The sequence below is a fragment of the Sesamum indicum genome, linkage group LG13 (assembly GCF_000512975.1).
Source record: "Sesamum indicum cultivar Zhongzhi No. 13 linkage group LG13, S_indicum_v1.0, whole genome shotgun sequence".
NCBI classification, from domain to species: domain Eukaryota; kingdom Viridiplantae; phylum Streptophyta; class Magnoliopsida; order Lamiales; family Pedaliaceae; genus Sesamum; species Sesamum indicum.
This window is the reverse complement of record NC_026157.1, coordinates 833,452-850,625: the sequence shown is the minus strand read 5'-3', so window position 1 is coordinate 850,625 and position 17,174 is coordinate 833,452. Positions and strand designations below refer to the sequence as shown.

At 32.5% G+C, this 17,174-nt stretch overlaps 1 protein-coding gene across 4 annotated transcripts; it reads right to left on the bottom strand.

The window, feature by feature from the left end:
• On the bottom strand, nucleotides 700–15,700 carry LOC105176023 (uridine-cytidine kinase C). 4 transcript variants are annotated; one of them, XM_020698598.1, is made up of 12 exons: nucleotides 15,489–15,693; nucleotides 12,082–12,476; nucleotides 8,638–8,752; nucleotides 6,393–6,588; nucleotides 6,173–6,286; nucleotides 5,926–6,099; nucleotides 5,517–5,711; nucleotides 4,749–4,871; nucleotides 4,557–4,669; nucleotides 4,277–4,400; nucleotides 3,410–3,634; nucleotides 700–1,267 (listed from the first exon to the last, which is right to left on the bottom strand). In XM_020698598.1, exons 2-12 carry the CDS (start codon nucleotides 12,425–12,427, stop codon nucleotides 1,049–1,051), a joined length of 1,944 nt encoding a protein of 647 aa, XP_020554257.1. In that variant the 5' UTR covers nucleotides 12,428–12,476; nucleotides 15,489–15,693; the 3' UTR covers nucleotides 700–1,048. The 4 variants fall into 4 exon arrangements, with proteins under 4 accessions (XP_020554257.1, XP_011096995.1, XP_011096996.1 ...); XM_011098693.2 differs by having other exon boundaries at nucleotides 12,082–12,464; XM_011098694.2 differs by having other exon boundaries at nucleotides 12,082–12,428.

The following is a 17,174-nucleotide window of genomic DNA, read 5'->3' as shown; positions in this document are numbered from 1 at the left end:
TCTAAAATAACCACGAGTAGGGGTATTGAATGAGTAAAATTTAGTATTCTAGAAATTCATAAATATTTGTTAACTTAAAATTAATGAATTTGTAATTTTTTTATAAATATGGACTAGATTTACTTGTCATCTAAATTTTGTACATAGTTTATTAAACTTTTTTACGCATTGATATTTTGAGAAAAAATGTCAAGAGTTCTTTCATCTTTATTTTCATAGTAACAATTCTAAATTAAATTTCTAATAAAATTAATTTGAACGTAATTAATAAACCCACCTCCGTTGGTGGAATAATTGAGTCTAGCCATGATTGGGCCACAAGCCTAGGCTCCAACACTCAAAGTAAACAAGAAACAAGCTTTTATTAGATTAGGCTATTGATCCTAACCCCAAGTGAACGCCCCCAAGTTGAATGACAAAGTGAGAAATTCCAAAATGTTAGAAAGCAAAGTGCGATAATTTAATATAATTTGACCATCTAAAATAAAATATTTCGTCCGGAAGGAAACATGTGTTTTTGAATTAATTTGAAGAGTAGCACATTAAAAAAAAAAATTATTTAAGTAGTAAAGTGAAACATCCGTATAGTTCAAACAGTAAAATATGTTGTTCCTACTATAACAAGAACTTTATGTTCATAGGCTTTACATGATGATGAACAAGAACGAGATAACGAGAAAATTGAACTCCAAAAAGATCGATACAACAAATAAAGAATCCTCATTAAAATGCATTAAACATATACTCTAGATCTTTGAATATCAATTATTAGATCATTCTCATCCCCAAGCAGAAACAAGGCCTATTGTATGCTGCCTGATGCGTTATATTGTTATTCTAAGCCTAACTGGCCACCTACAAAATGCCACTCAACAATTGTGTTATGCATTCCTCCACTTCGAATTTATTTGCAGTCTTACTATTGCAGAGTCCGTATTTTCTTCCCATCAGTCCGAGTACGTGTCAGAAAGTATATCTCACTTCATCTTCATCTACTATATATACAATACAGTCCATAGAGTAAGCGCAAACGAGCAGCAATCCACATTTATTTTTGTGACGGCACAGTTCTGAGCAATAGAATTCCAACACCGGCGACAGCCAAAGAGAGAAGTAAAGGAATGCCAATAGAGCCTACATCCTGTGCTCCTCCTGTCTGATGTGTTCGTCCTTGAAGAGACCTTTCCCCATAATATTCATGGAGGAGACTGCTCAGATTGTCGATTTGATGCATGATTTGACGTTGTCCTCGAGCAATATGTAGTACCTGTTTACAAATGAAGAATTGATTGATGGAGATCATTAGCAAGGAACAGAATTTGACATGTCTAATACTTGATGGAAGAGGTTAAACTACTAGAACCAATAACTTATGTAGCCAATGCTCGTTGGTATCATTTATATGAATCTTTTGGATGCTACAAGATATCAAGAACTAATATAGGATGCCCAAGGTAAGTCTAGCACCCATAACCACAAATCTGATGAATTGGTAGTCAACTTTTCATTTCTTCATTTGAATATCACGAATTCAAATTTCAATAAGAATATAGAGCCCGCCAATTATATGGATGTATTGCAGGATGGTGTGGCCGGTCCCTAAAGTTTGATCTAGCGGAGACTGGGCTGGACTTAATCATGCTTTGGTTGGGGTAGGTGATCAAGTTAGGCAATGTCTCAATGAACTTTGATGAAAGGAACATTTCAAGCGGTTAGGTTTCCTCAGTAGTCGCAATGAATTTGTCCTAATCTTTAGATTATAAAAAAATCAAGAAAAGATGGGGCCAATTAGAAGCATCTCCACATTTAGTAATTCTAATCTTTACCAAAATGCAAGCTTTCTTGCTACAAAGACTGTCACAACAAGATGTGTTTAGGTCTAGCAACGGGCCACGGTTGGAACGGAAGAATATGAGGGATACAAAGTTGTTCAGAAGATCAACGAAGAAAGATCACAGATATCTTTGCTTCCCAGGGCAATATGTTAAATTTGCAGCTAATTTTAGAGGCTAAAAGGTGTTAAATCATCGAGGAAATGCCCAAGTAACTATCTTGACCTGAATTCTTAGAAGTTGGTATTTGCATCATAGTGTTTGACTATATTTTTTATTTGTTTCCTTAAGCCAGTTTGCTTATTGACATCTAAATCTACAAGATAAACGAATAATGAGAATCCGATAACACCCACATTCCTAATTAAATATACACATAAACAAATAAAAATTTACACTTTAGAACTGTAAAAACTTTGATATTTAAACACATGAATTGAGGGAGTAGCAATTACTAGTAATCATGATGGTGGTTCCGGGCTTTAGGTAACTAGGAAGTGGATGATAGTAGAATAGCAATTTGAACATCACATGAAATTGTTCTCAGTATAAAAATTGAGCATAAATTATTCTTCTTTACAATAAAACAGCACGCACAATGTTTTATTGGTCTCTGCTTCATAAACAGCCATCACGAAAGTTCAATGGCAAAGGTCCAAATCTTTGTTATTCGAATAACTTTACGAACTTCGGAAAGAAATAGGAGGTGTAACTGATTTTTAACACCCAAAACATGGTATGAAATAAGTTGATGAGAAAAACTAAGCTTCTAAACAAGAAACCAACAGGGAACGTGCATGTATGAACAATTGTACGAACTCCAGCTGCGCTACTTCTACCTCAATTCATTCAGGCCTAAATACCCATGTCCATCAGGTCCTTAATGAGTTTCTGTTGCATCTTTTATTGCATTAGGAAATACACACCATTTGTACAAAAGTTACATCATCTATTTTATTTAGGAAAGAGTTTAATACACGTGGCATGTGTATGTAAATACAGTAGAAAATGCAAAAGGATTTTGAATAGAAAATTCAATCTGCCTAATATAACCCAAATGACCATATCGCGTGAAATTGATGGATTAAAACATGGAGCCCTACCTATTCTTTTGTGTCAATGAACATTGCCCAAAAAGGAAAGAAAATTTTTAGTAATCCCTATGAATCCTTCAAGATTGATAGTGAATGAATAATATTTTTCTTTAAGCTTCACAAACTAAACATATGCCTCTTGATTCTTTCAGGCACCAGATTTCACAGATGATCTATATAAATTTTAAATGCCATGCATGACTTTAGGTAGCTATTTTCGAAGAAAAGAAGCATCTAATTTACCAAGATTAGTTCGAGATTGTCTTTAACTTAAATGATTAAGCACAGAAATTGTTCCAAAGATGCGACTCTACAAAGGTTAAATCCTGCTAAGAAAACAATGAAAATGAAATGCCAATATTCTTGCTTTTTTCTTTTGTGTTCCTACACAAAGCAATGAAACAAAGTCTTGCTCTTTGCAAAGAGGGGGTTTAACTTTGAGCAACAATGTTTGGAAAATAAAAGAGTGAATTTTGGAATTACCTCTTCCATCAAAGGAGACTCCCTTGCCAATTGCGACGATGAGGAGGAATTGGGTAGAAGTTGACCAGTTGCATTACAGGCTTCAGCCTGCAATGCCAAATTTTGCTGGCTAGCCGACACTTTCCTGATTGGAATTTTTGAGTTTAGTTCTTCAATCCGTGATGTAAATTCATCCATTCGCTCATTCAGTGTGGAAATTTGTTCAGATAACTGAGTAACGATGCCCTGAAACAAATATCCTGGTAAGTGAAAAATGGCATAGTATATGACTAATAAACAAGCACAATAATAATTTAAAATAAAATGGTTTTTAAGTTTTAAATCTTTAAAATCACATACAAAAGTTCTGAAATGTCCATCATTCAAGTCACTCTTCGTTTGGTTTTATTTTTAAGGAATTATTCTCTACTTTTGGGAGTTTTAGTACGCCTGATCTTATACTTTGCATTAGTACAAGATAAGTAAAAATGAGTTAAAACAAACTGTCTATTTTACAAAGACATAAACAAACATTCATATTTTTTTTGGTTATTTCTGGAATAGCCAGAAAATGAAAACAAAGCTTGGTTTCCGCAAACTGTGATCTAAGCCACTAGTCCAGCATGATTATAACAGGATGGTCAATTTTGACATGATAGGTCATTAGGAGAGGAACACTCTAGGTTACCAAGAAAAAGAATCACAAAATAGAACCAAAACAAAAGACAAAAAGAAATTGCAAGCTTCAACACTGAGTTTCCTAAGGAAAACAATTATATCCTGAAGTATTTGTAAGTTGATAATTTTACACAGCATGAAACTTTCAACGTCAACTAATTAACCACAGAACATTATAACAGCTCAATCACCAAAATCCATGATAATCACCTGATTAGCAAGTGCAGCTGGTGAATCTGGGGTTCTTGCATCATACCTCCGATTGTTAACAGCAAGTTTTGTTAGCTTGGTAAGATTTTTGTCGCGCTGCGTTGAGTAAGATTGAGAGATCCCACTGCAGATAGTGAAAGAATCAACTATAATTCAGAAGATTAGTGAAACTCCTCAAAGGAATCAGGAAATTGGTAATGAGACCAGAAAACCAAAACTAGTTGCAGCAGTTGAAAACTGTCTACTTATTCAGAGGCTTATGCCCATAAGTAATGCATACCGATTCAGGAACTTCATTCTCCTATCTGCAGAGGCTCGGGATAAAGCTTCTTTAGGACTTGAGACCAAATCATCATCTATGCTGAGCTTTGTCTTCAAATCATCGGGCAGTGCCTGCAGATTTTGCGATGAGTCTAAACATAATAAAGTATGAAAAGATAAACAAATCTTGATTATTTCAAAGGTGTCGAACCATAACATCGTTTATGAGCTTCTCCAGTTGAATTTGTTCTATGTATGTGCGTGGAACGTAGGAACCATCCAATCCCAGCTCCTCAGCAACATATTTGACATATAAACGATCTCTTCCTTGTACCTGTGTACAAGGTTAGCTAAATCAAATAGCAATCAGATAATAATTTGCTCCAGTTGCAAGAATCAAAATCCAGAGCTAAAATAAAATTATCACAGAGAGTATCACTTCAGATATATAATAAGCGAACGAGTAAGGAGTATGTCCCAACATTACATCTAGGGGTAACACCGTAATTCCAAAATGCTTTGCACACATCCTAGGTGGATGGCTTTTTATTGCAATACACACAAAAATACTACAGTAGAAATCAATCTTAGGCAACCATAAACATAGGACAATCCTCAAACTATGTAAATCGTAAGTCTTTCACTTACTTTCTTTACATATGTTTTTCACACATTTATAGTCTGTCAAAATGCTTGCCTAACATCACTTGCATCTCAAAAGATTAAAATACAAAACAAAACACACGTTTGATTCTAGTCCACAAGTATGTGATGACTTTTGTACTATTCTTAACTCCACCTTGACAAAAGGATCACTTGCTTCTGTAAATTATATCAATTCAAATTTCATAACCAGCAGGTCAAATACACTGCAAGGAAATTAAAAACAGAATACTTCGTGATCCCAGCTTCACAATAATAATCAATCTAAGCAATATATTAGATGCTACTCAGAGCAAACAGTAGGTTGATATCATACCTGGACGTACTTGCGATTAAGTTGCTCCAACCAATCCGTTTTCACACAAATTTTATCATTCGAGAAGACATGACTACTTCGTTTCAGGATGGATGCAATTGTATAGCCTAGTGCCATTAGTCCACCAAGAAGACGCACACTGACTTCAAAGGTAATTCTTGGTGATATTATGAAGGGGCTATCAGTGACCCATTCCTGAAAGTCATTAGTTCTCTGCTCAATACCAAATTAACAATAAAATCATAATAAAAGGCTTAAGGAGGCCCCAAAATATCATACACATTGTTGGAATTTTGGTAAGTAATGCGTTGGACGCAAAGGTACGATGCTTTTCTTTAATCAAATAGCAAAGTTACTTGGCTTTGATTAAGGAAAACATATAATAGTGAAGCTTAAGTGGCCAACCAACCTCAAACATGAGATTGTACTTCCCGTCCCTGTTCCTCATCCTCAAATATGATTGGCATGCTTCAGGATCTTCTCCAGGTGGGAGAAGATAAATGTCATAAGTTTCCTCTGTAGTTTCTCTATAATCTTCGGAAAGGACAGCCTTAATTTGATCCACAGTCACTGGCCTTGTTGACTAATGCAAAAGGGTCAAATGTGAGGTGCGCAATACTTTTTAGTGTTATTGTATGCAGAAGCAGAAGATGCACCTTTAATATATATGTGGGATTCTGAAATCCGGAGAATGGATTAAATTTGTTGATGATTTTTATATGTGCTGTTTGCAGATCTGGCTCTATAAAAGCCTTGTACATGGGATAAACCTGTATGCAAGGATGTACATTAGCTATTGTAATTCATCTCGGTAAGATCTGTATTGGCAATTTTAGATACATATGCAAGGGAGAAACTACGAGAACAGAGGTCCACCGTCTCCGAAATCTGATGAATTATCTCTTCAGGCTCTTGTCCAGCACGTTGAATATCTCTGAGAACACGTTTTACAAGGTCAAAGTGCACTCCACCAGTAACAGAAACACGGAGGTCCAGCAAAGGCCGTAGTTTCCCACTCAAGGCATATATTCCTTCAATAATAACAATGCGCGAGCTGGGAACTTCCAGAGTCCTTAACATGAGAAGTTAATAATAGTAACTGGTTGAGTTGCAACAAACTGAATGAATTTAAGAAACATACAATAATAGCTAGAGAGAGAACTATATAGCATCACAAGTGCACAAGAGCCTCTATATAGAAATGGAGGGGAAAAAATAGCAGGCCAGACATGCAAACAATGCCGGGTAGTAGAAGATAATCAGATTCAGAAGCTGTACATCTCGTTTTTCATCTACTATATAAGATTTTTGGTGGTTCGAAAACATTTTGAAGATGGGATTTGCAGTTAAATAAGAAGGGAGAGGACAAGGAAAAAAGATCCATCAAATGGTTGAGATTGAATCAATCGGAGGTAGATTGCAAGAGAGCAGATTATGATAATCTGGAAACATTGGAATGTCGCAGACGTGCTAGTTAAAGTATAGAATTGATTATAAACCTACAAGAACAGAGAAAAAGATGTGATCTTTTCTGGATTAACTTTAACGGATCATCTTAATTGAGCACAATGGAAAATGAGGATCCCTATTGCAAACCCTGTTAAGAATAGATAAACTTTTGTGGTTTAAACAATACATTCCTCTACTCCATCTTTAACACTGTCAAATCATAATTTATATCAAAGTAAAATACTCCAGCATTTAATGGATAACGATCTTGAAGATAAGACTTAGGTTGCTGTTGAGAACAAAGTTATTGCAGCAAAGGTTAAGCCTGTTGCTACATGCTGAAGTCATGGATATTGTTAACATTTCAAAATTTCACAACATTTTCAACAGGGTATTCCAAGACCATTGTATTCTACATCACCCTTCTGAATCTTTAAAAGATCCATACTTTTACTTGGATAATCTTTATTGGCTTCTAGAGCAACTCACATCACTGATATTACAGCCGCTACTGCATCAGAGGTTTTACCCCTAATAGATGACCGAGAACAAGAATAACATTTATGTTTCAAAAGGTAAAGATCTTTTGCAGGTTCCAAACGTTTTGAAGTTCAATAATCCATATATGCCATCAATAAGACGCTTGTTGCTAGTGCTAGTGTGCTACTCCCAGTGTAGACAAAATTAAATTTTATACCCAATTGAACAGTGACAAGTGTAAAATGTTATATTAATTATCAAATTGTTGGAATTTATCAAATTTAATTCCTAATATAAGTAGTTAATTAATTGGTACTCTCATATATATTTCATCGTCAAATCAATCAAGTGCCAACAACTATCAAATTGAGGTGTTCCGACCAATCAAATCATGGTTTAAAGCCAAGTAATGAAACCAAGTTGCACAACGTGGAGTCATGTGCCAATCAAATATGACAAATATTAAGAGTTTATCTCTTTAGAAACTTATAAAGGAATAATCAAAAGTTTTCGAATAGACTATAACTCATCCTCTTCAAATACGTGTACAAAGGGGTCCTTGGAATTTATTGGACACATAACACGCATGGAAGAGTAAAGCTAATTGAAGGTATTTAAGGGACTTTCTTTACGAAATCTATCAAATTCGAGAATATTACAGACATTCAAGTGGGAAACCAAATCGTGTTCGTCAAAGGCGAAAGACAAGTTATGGCATTTTTTGGAATTACGGTGTTAAGGCCTAGATTTACATTATAAATATTCAAATTAAATCTTGAAGGATATTCAACTGATGATTTTATATTCAAGTCCTCAAATCCATATTCAAGATTATAATGCTTAATTAGAAATTATGCGGTGAATCCCTTGAAATAATTTTATGAAAACTGAAATTCAAGTCCGAAGGAGATCCATGTGCAGATTTCACCACTAAAATTATCAAATTTAAGATAAAGTCTGAGGATATAATAGATATAATAGAGATTGTACTCATTTCGTTTATTTTGATAAAGCATTTTGGATTTTTCACAATTTTGTTTTGTTCTGATTTTCGAAAATGAAAAAATTTATGTTTACAGGAAGAGAAATTCTATGGCCGGTCCTATTAGTATACCTAGAAAAGAAAGGATGAATCATCCATAAAGAAATAACAGGACATATGCAAATTAGCCATCAGTGGTAAGTACTTAACCTGTAGCCTATGCGGGAGCTAGACTTAAAATCATATATAGGAATCTGGACAGGGCTTCCAGCTTTCAGACCACGGATATTCTCAAGCAGAGTGTCATAGTCCGTCAAGCGTGGATCTGTTCAGAAAGGTATGAAGCATTATAATCATATAGAGGACTTTGACATTGGATAATCTACCTGTAATTACAGCTTAATAGTTCTACAGGAGTAGTCAAAGAACAGCAAATTTGAGTAAGAACTGGAAAGTACATCACATATGATTAGTTTACCACATGATCACAACATAATCCACACAATTACTGGTTTCAGCAGAAGCAAAGTAATCGCACAATCTGCCCCTGGGGTTATCATGTCAAACCAAATCCCACATTTTTTATGCATAATGACATTTAAACCAAATTTTAACTGTCATGGCAAATGAAAGCAATGGCATTTGTTAAAGAACAAGAAAGAAAGGAAGGAAGGAAGGAGAAGATTACAACTCCGGTTTGTGTCTGGGTTATCTCCAAGCAACACAGCCACCAATCTTAACATAGGTTTCAAGTAAAAGCTACTTTTTATTTATGTATCAAAAAGTAATGACAAAGAGAAAGGTTAAGGATGCCCCTCAATATGGATAAACCCCTTTGTCGTAGTAAGTATGTGTTGTATTAAATAATAATCAGGGTATTAAATGTATCAAGGTGTTTTAAGGAGTCATTCCAGTCATTATCATCTGAGGTGAAAAAGAGTGATCGTTGTCCCAACCGTTCCATACCCAGCCTGTATGCACCATAACACTACTCAAGAGATAATCAGGACGAGTACAGGCTAATAACTTTATTTATCAAGATAACCCCAAAAGTAACAAATTATCAGCTTCATGGAGAGCGAACAGGTAATGTCTTTGGATATTCAATTGCTTAAGCATTCTCAGCACTGTTTAACCCTGTGCCGATGTTACTCCTGTTGCATAAGGTAAATCCATAAAACCACAATAACAACCAACCAACATACATACTTGGTCTCTTCCCAGCCAAAAAAGCTTTGAAAGTACAACTGAATGGTACAAAAAACATGCTTCGGAAAGGCTCTCTCTCTGGCCCTATGCAAGTTAATTGGGATAAAAACAAGCTTCAAGAAAGACAGTAGTTTAAATGATAAGATGCTGCTCATTTGATTTGTCAAAAGCTTCTTATGACTTTCAATAACAAAAGTACAAAAAGAAATAATATATTGATGATTTTTGTGTCAGTAAGAACCAGAATTTCGAATTTGAAAAAGAGTCAGAAGAAATGGTTCAATCCTCTTATCTTGATTTCTCGAACCGAGAGATCCATGAATCGGGATATTCAAGCTATAATTCGTCCCATGGACTCATAACTTTGTTCAAAACTTAATGGGACAGATTGAGATGCAAGTCAATTAAATAAAGTACATATATCTAAAATACGGATAAATGTTTGAGTTCCAAATGAAGTAAGAAAATATCTGGATGTAACACTATTAATTTTATGGCTCCTAGACACAACTTAATCTTTTATATTATTGCAGGGAACAGCCTGGAAATGACCAAATCGTTCAGAAAATTACTTTTCGCATAAATCCTAACTAAACTCCTTACAATCCAGCGACCTATATAATACTATAGTTTAACAAGCACATGTGGAAGTCACTTCTAAGAAGATGTCAGTCAATGCGTTATTGTTAACCTTTCCACGCATACATATCTAATACTTTTGCCAGGGAAAATTCTATGGTTCACTTGTTATCAGATACTCTGTACTTGATTTCAAATGTTACGAAGAGATAATAATAGATGGCTTTAAGGATCCCTGTCTTTGTAGTTAACATCAAATCTTTCAGAGTATTTGATTGCTCAGATCCCACCATTTGTGTTGCTAGGTTAGGAGAGAAATGGTTAATTATTGTATTGCGAAGATCATGAATTAATTATTTTCTACGAGTTGTCTTTTATTTCAGAGCATCCTACAAGTGGATATCATTACTAACTATAGCACGGCGCATCCTGTTCAGAGCCATCCATTTTTCATTGATTGTATAAGTGCTTGCATATATGAGTAACCAACTTGATACGCTTTTTGAGATTTTTTGTTTTTCAGGATGCCATATCCTTAAGTTTGTAATTTATCACACTGTTCTATCTACGCACTCAATACATATCTAAACCACAATACAGGGGAATGATTACATGATGCATAACATTGCGGTGACAAATCAAAAATTCTCTTAGCTCTAAAATTAAGCCATCTTAAGTATAAAATAAGTATTACAATGCATATTTAGTTAATATCAGATGAAAACTGACATAGAGGTGAAGAAGCCTCTAGCACTTGAGAATGCAATCCGTTTATTGAGCAAACTTCATATGATATATTAAAGGTTATTACACTTAGACCTCCTTTAAAATAGGGTACTTACAATTTAGCCATGAAAATGGACCTAGATTTATCCTGAAAATGTTTCGTCATACTCCACCATTAGGTTTCCAGACAAAAACTACAGATAGTCAAAAATTAAAAGGAACTTTCAATTTTGTCTCATTCTATATTTTACAAAATAAAATACCTTTAGGTAATATTTTGAAACTTATAAGGGTATAAATGCAATGTATATATAGTTAACAGAAATACTGTATGCTATTTTTATCTTATAAGACACATTTTCAAATTAAAAATATTCCATATACATTTATTACCATTTTCAAATGTTACACATAACACGCTCCTATGTGTAAGAATACCATCAACGTACACACCCCTCTTAGAACAACATAATGTAGACAAAACACCCATTAGTTACATAGGCAAATTCACATTATAATTATTTAAATATACAGTACAAGCATCACAAACTTTAATTGTATACAAATTACAAAAGTAAACATAATGAAAGCAATAAAACGTGGATAATGTACGTTCTATCTAAGCCATCTTATAAGTCTACAGATTTTCCTAATTACATCCTCAAGGGAATTGTCTTAAAACATTAGAAAAAAGAAAACCATAAAGACACCCCTTCAACACTAGACACAACAAATTCATCCACCTAAAATATAACATCACAACTTATTATTTAATTAATCCTTTAAGTCAAGGGGGAATGAATTTCACCAATTCTGCTCATAGATATTTTTTAAAGTTTAGGTCTAATTTTCAAAATTCTAGGGGATGAAGTGTAATTATACTATTTTGGAGGTAGTCTAAGAATAAATAATCCAATACATTTGATATTGATTTTGATGTAAAAGTGACTGGGATTTCGGGAAGGACACAAGTGCCTAAACAATACAATAGAGATATGTTGTAGATGAACAAAGAAGAACAAGAGTACCTCAAATTAGAATTTTGGTAAAGGAATTTAGTTCAAGACGAACCAATAGATTAACAAAGATGCTATAAAAGTCTAAACATCAGCTTGCAATCACAAGATGTAAACACATTACCATCAAAGTTGCCATCAATAATACGGGTAGCGTCATTGTAGTTATCCATATTTATAATAGCAACACTAGGCATAAAGTTGAGTATCTTCTCTGTAAACACCGTCTTTCCAGCCCCAGAGGGGCCTGCTACCCCCACTAACACCATTCCTTCATTCTTCTGAGCCAACAACTGGCATGCACGAACAACCACAAAAAAACCCTTCTCAAATGACAAAGGATCTTGGATTGGAGCAATCTCATAACGATCAGAATCCTTTCTCTTAACTAATTGAACTTGATCTCTCAATAGACCAGACCGTCTCCTTGGTGATTCAATTTCAGCATTAGGAACAGTATCCTGAGCCATCCTGAAGCAGACAAACTTCTGAATGCAGTGAAGTGGACTGCAGCGGGTACTTTTTATAAATTAGAGAAAGAGAAATAAAACATCATACTTTTGGAGGCAATATCTAGTTGGATAAAAAAGATTAAGCAGCTTTTCCTATAATTTCATTATCACTTCACTTTTTATTTTGTGTGGATGAATTACATTTAGTAAGGTTTCTGTATGAAAGCAAGACAAGCTGTAAGCCTGTACATCAAGTAAATTGATGATCCAATATCTAACTCAAATGCAAAGTCAAGTTAAAAACATTGGATTTCTAGGAATTAACTATACCCTACTATGAAGCACTAATGTGGAGTTGTTCACAAACAAAAATGACATCCCATTCTTGACATTTCAAAGTGTGCCATTTGTAGGTCAACCGTCAATCAACTTTGAAAAATCTCAACAATAGGCACCTTTTAAAGAAGCACATATCTCAATATAAAAGGAAAAGATCTTGTTTTCAGTTCAAGTTTGTCAAAGTTATCATGTCCAAGGTCAATGGAAAATCATAGAAGTGAGCAGGAAGGAAGATATACTAACATCCGAACAGAAGAAGAACAAACACTACATAGAATTGAGTGTTTAGAGAACAAACTTGTTGGAAAGGAAATTATATCATAGTGGGCATGAAAATCTTCTGAACAGATAGTGTATTGAAAGCTAGTCAACCAGAATATTTAATGGAGAAGCAAGAAGTAAGCATAAGAAATTATATACAAGACCAAAAGCAAAGTTTAGCATCACCAGATCCACAATAGTTAGAAATGGCTTCATTTCGTAGAAGATACATAGGAGAATTATGGTAGACGATTCATGATCTGAGATAGGCCAAGAATGGAGCAGAAGAAAATTAAAAAATTAAATAAGTGCGTATAATTATGGTAAACAAGTTCCAAGGCACTTATTTCTCCATGCTTTGAACTTATCTCTTAACATAAGATACTATTGTTTATAACTTAAATCCTACACTAAAGGCCGACTGGATATTTTAATCTTTTGCAGTCTATATGGCTTTGTTTTGTTTTATTTTTGGGACAAACCATTGCTTTATTGAGTTTTCACTTTAACGTATTTTATATGTTTTTTTTATAACAAAAAGAGAAAATTGAATGAGCTTAAGGACAACTTTCACAATTTTCATTTTAAAATAATTATGACAAATATAATGTTTTGGAGAAAAAAAAAGCATAGTTCAGAAGACCATGTTTTTAAAAATTTAAAAAAAAAAAATTATATGCAAGACTACGGTTCTCATATATATTTCATTAAGAGTATGTGTGGTTGGAGCGAAAAGCGGGAGTATAAGAGAAGTGGAAGTAAAAAGAACATGTAAGAGATAGTTTGATGTTTGGTTAGGAGGAAGAGATGGAGGGAAAGTAAAACTCCTTGTATATGAAACCCCTTTGGACTGTTTCACTAAAAAGTGAAAGTATAAGGCCAAAAAGACCAAAAAGTATATACTTCATTTTTATTTACTCTATTGCCCATATATTTATATATATAATTTTCCTACAACTCTTTTCTCCTTCCCACTGATACTACCATACATAGTCATCAGAAGAAAAATAAAATGCTAAATTATTATTGCATCGAAGTCAACGATGAATATTTTTATTAATAAAAAATATTTTTGTTCTTGTTTGATAAAAGTTTTATTAATATGTTTTTAAAATTTTTTATATACTAAAATTATAATAATATTAATTTATTTATTTTCTAATACAAAATGAAGATAAGGGTTATTCAGTAAATTACAAAAAATAGTCTTTTCTTCTCAATCTATTTTCCTTATACCAAATAAGTGGAAGCATTTGAAATTTATTCCCTTTCCAATCATACCAAACAATTTGAAGAAAAACTATTAATCTTTCCCTCCCTCTCCCCCTTTCACTTCCCTTTTGCTCTCACTTAAACCAAACGAAACCTAAATGAATAGAAGTCCCGATAAAACCAGGCTACTTATATATATGTATGTTTCTTTAAATAATAAAAAGAACGAAAAGATTATTGTCAAATCCGATGATATTATGGAAAGAATAAAAAATCATAAACTTAGAAGCACGGTTCTAAAGCACGCTTCAAATTTCATTAAAAATAAACAATTATTTAAAAAGTATTTAAAAAACGATAATTTACCGAAGCATGGATCAAATCCACGCTTCTAACTAATTAAATTCTTTTGAGAAAAAAAAAACTTATAATGAGAATTACATAGTAATGCTTCTCATTAAAGACAAGGCAAGATTTTTTTTATCTTCGTCTGTCTTCATCATAGGTTTAGGCATGTCTTGTATTTTTTTGAAAAGACCCACTCAAACACTTAAACTTTGTTTGTTTTTCTCTTTTTTTTTCTAGGTCATCCTACGCAAGTGCTTGGACATGTCCTGCCAAGACACAAGACACACTAAATGTTCATATGGAAAAGGCGATAATATTTGACACAGTTAACATGGCTTGACATTACGCTTATTTTTTTACATACATGAGTATTAAATATACGCATTTATTAAACATTCTCATTATAGAAGCAGATTAAGCTAAATAACTCAGTATATGTATTTATGTATCTACAAAAATATTCATTTATACATTACAACCATACACATCCTAAATCCTATGTCCCCTGCATAGAAACGAGCATCAAAAGAGCTTATACACTGACATAAAGATATAAATGTTAAAGCCAAATGTGTAAATATATAAACAGATCGAAATAGTTGTAAGCCACATAAAAAATAAATATAAAGAAAGGGAACAACTCTTTGCAAAAATTTCCACAACGGGTACCTAAAAAACAAAAAAGAAAAAATGACTAGAAACAATAATGGAATTCAATAACCCTCAAAATAATGAAATAATTCAATATCAACGAGCAAAAAGACATACCAGACACAAAAGAAAATAACACCCACCCACCCCAAAGAAAAAGGGAAAAATCAACTTTTTCTATTAATTCTACGGAAGAGCAAGAGGAAAAACAAGGATAACAAGTGCTTTTGCAAGACTGAAGCAAAAATCAGGGAATTAATCCACTGACCTTAAGAGCTGACCGCCAGTCCAGTTCTGATCACACTACTGCTGAGAACACGTGGGAGGTAAAGAATGCGATTCAGCACAACCCGCAGCCTAAAGAATCGGCAGGAGTCTTCAGAAATGCTTGCTGGTGGAATTCCTTTTGTCCGAGTGCGGAAGCGCTTCATTTCTATGTTTTTCTTTTTTTATATATAGCAACAACTCTTTTCTTTGTTTTGAGTTGGGAAAGCTTCAACTTTTTTGTCCCAAATGTTGGGATTTTATATGTTTGGTATTACCTATCTATACTTTATTAAGTAAACTACGGCTAACTTTTCTAATATTTGATATAATTATTAATATTATCTTATTATTTGAGAATTATAAAAATTTATATAATTTTAACTATCATTCATAAATAATTAATTTATTAGTGTTTGTTAGTTTTTTTCTAATATTTTTTGATAAATCGATTAAAATATCTTTGAGATATATAATTTTATTATTTTTAAAAACTTTATCAAAACTTTTTTATAAAGAAAGCGGACAATATTTTTACAATTTTTCAAATATTTTTCATCCACCTCATTCGATTTTTTTTTTTTGTAATTTCTTCTAAGAAAGATAAAAATAAAATAAGGGCAAAAATAATAGTTTCAGACATTCATACAAAGATTACGTAATGTTATCAAACATCGAGAGGTGTTGATAATTTTTCAAACAATGAACGAGTATTCGTAATTATGTTCAATTTTATATTAACTTGTTGTAAATTTATCGTACTGTATTAGTAAGTGAGAGCATCCTTTAGTGTCTCACCTTTTTTGTTCGACTATTTTCTAATATTATTTCATCATTTTTTTTTTAAATTTTCTCCGTCTTTTCATAACCACAAAGTTTTGGCACTCTCAACTTTTGCTAACTTTAACTTTTTATAACTTCATTATTATTTTTATTTTTAATATTTTTAATTTCTTCTAATATATTAAAATACAATTTTAAAATCAAAATTAAAATTCTAAAATGTTTATTTAATTATTTACATTCAATTTAGTGTATTTTGGTGCCTCGCATTTTTTATCTCATATTTTATATTTCTTTAATATTTAATTTAAATTTTATTTATATATCTAACTTTCAACTTTCTACTATTTATTATAATTATTTATTTATATTCATGCATTTATCTTTCTTTTAATATTATATTACTATCTGTTTTTAGTCGTGGCTCCATTATAAATTGAATATTAACTTTTTATTTTATAGATACTTTATTAATTATAAAATATTTTTTACAAATATTTTATTTTAAAATTATATTAAAAAATTACGCATACACGTCAAAGATACAACTTACTAATATTATATTATACTTTTAAAAAGATTAAATACTATAGGCTTATAAAAATAAGTGTAAATTTTAGTTTGGTTTTTGAATTTTACCACCAATAAAAACGCTGGTATCTAATTTATACTTTTTTATTTATATTAAAAAGATCAATTGGGTAGAAAGGTGATATTAATTATGAAATTCAAGTAGCAATTGAGTCATTTATAATTACTCAAATACTAAAGTGTGTGATCAATGATAAAACTTGCATTGCAATATAAATTTTACTACTAAAAATAATTATATGTAAAAAACTCTCTTAATAAAAGAAAAAAAAAAGTAATATGACTACTATTTTATCTATAACGAAAAGTCAATCCA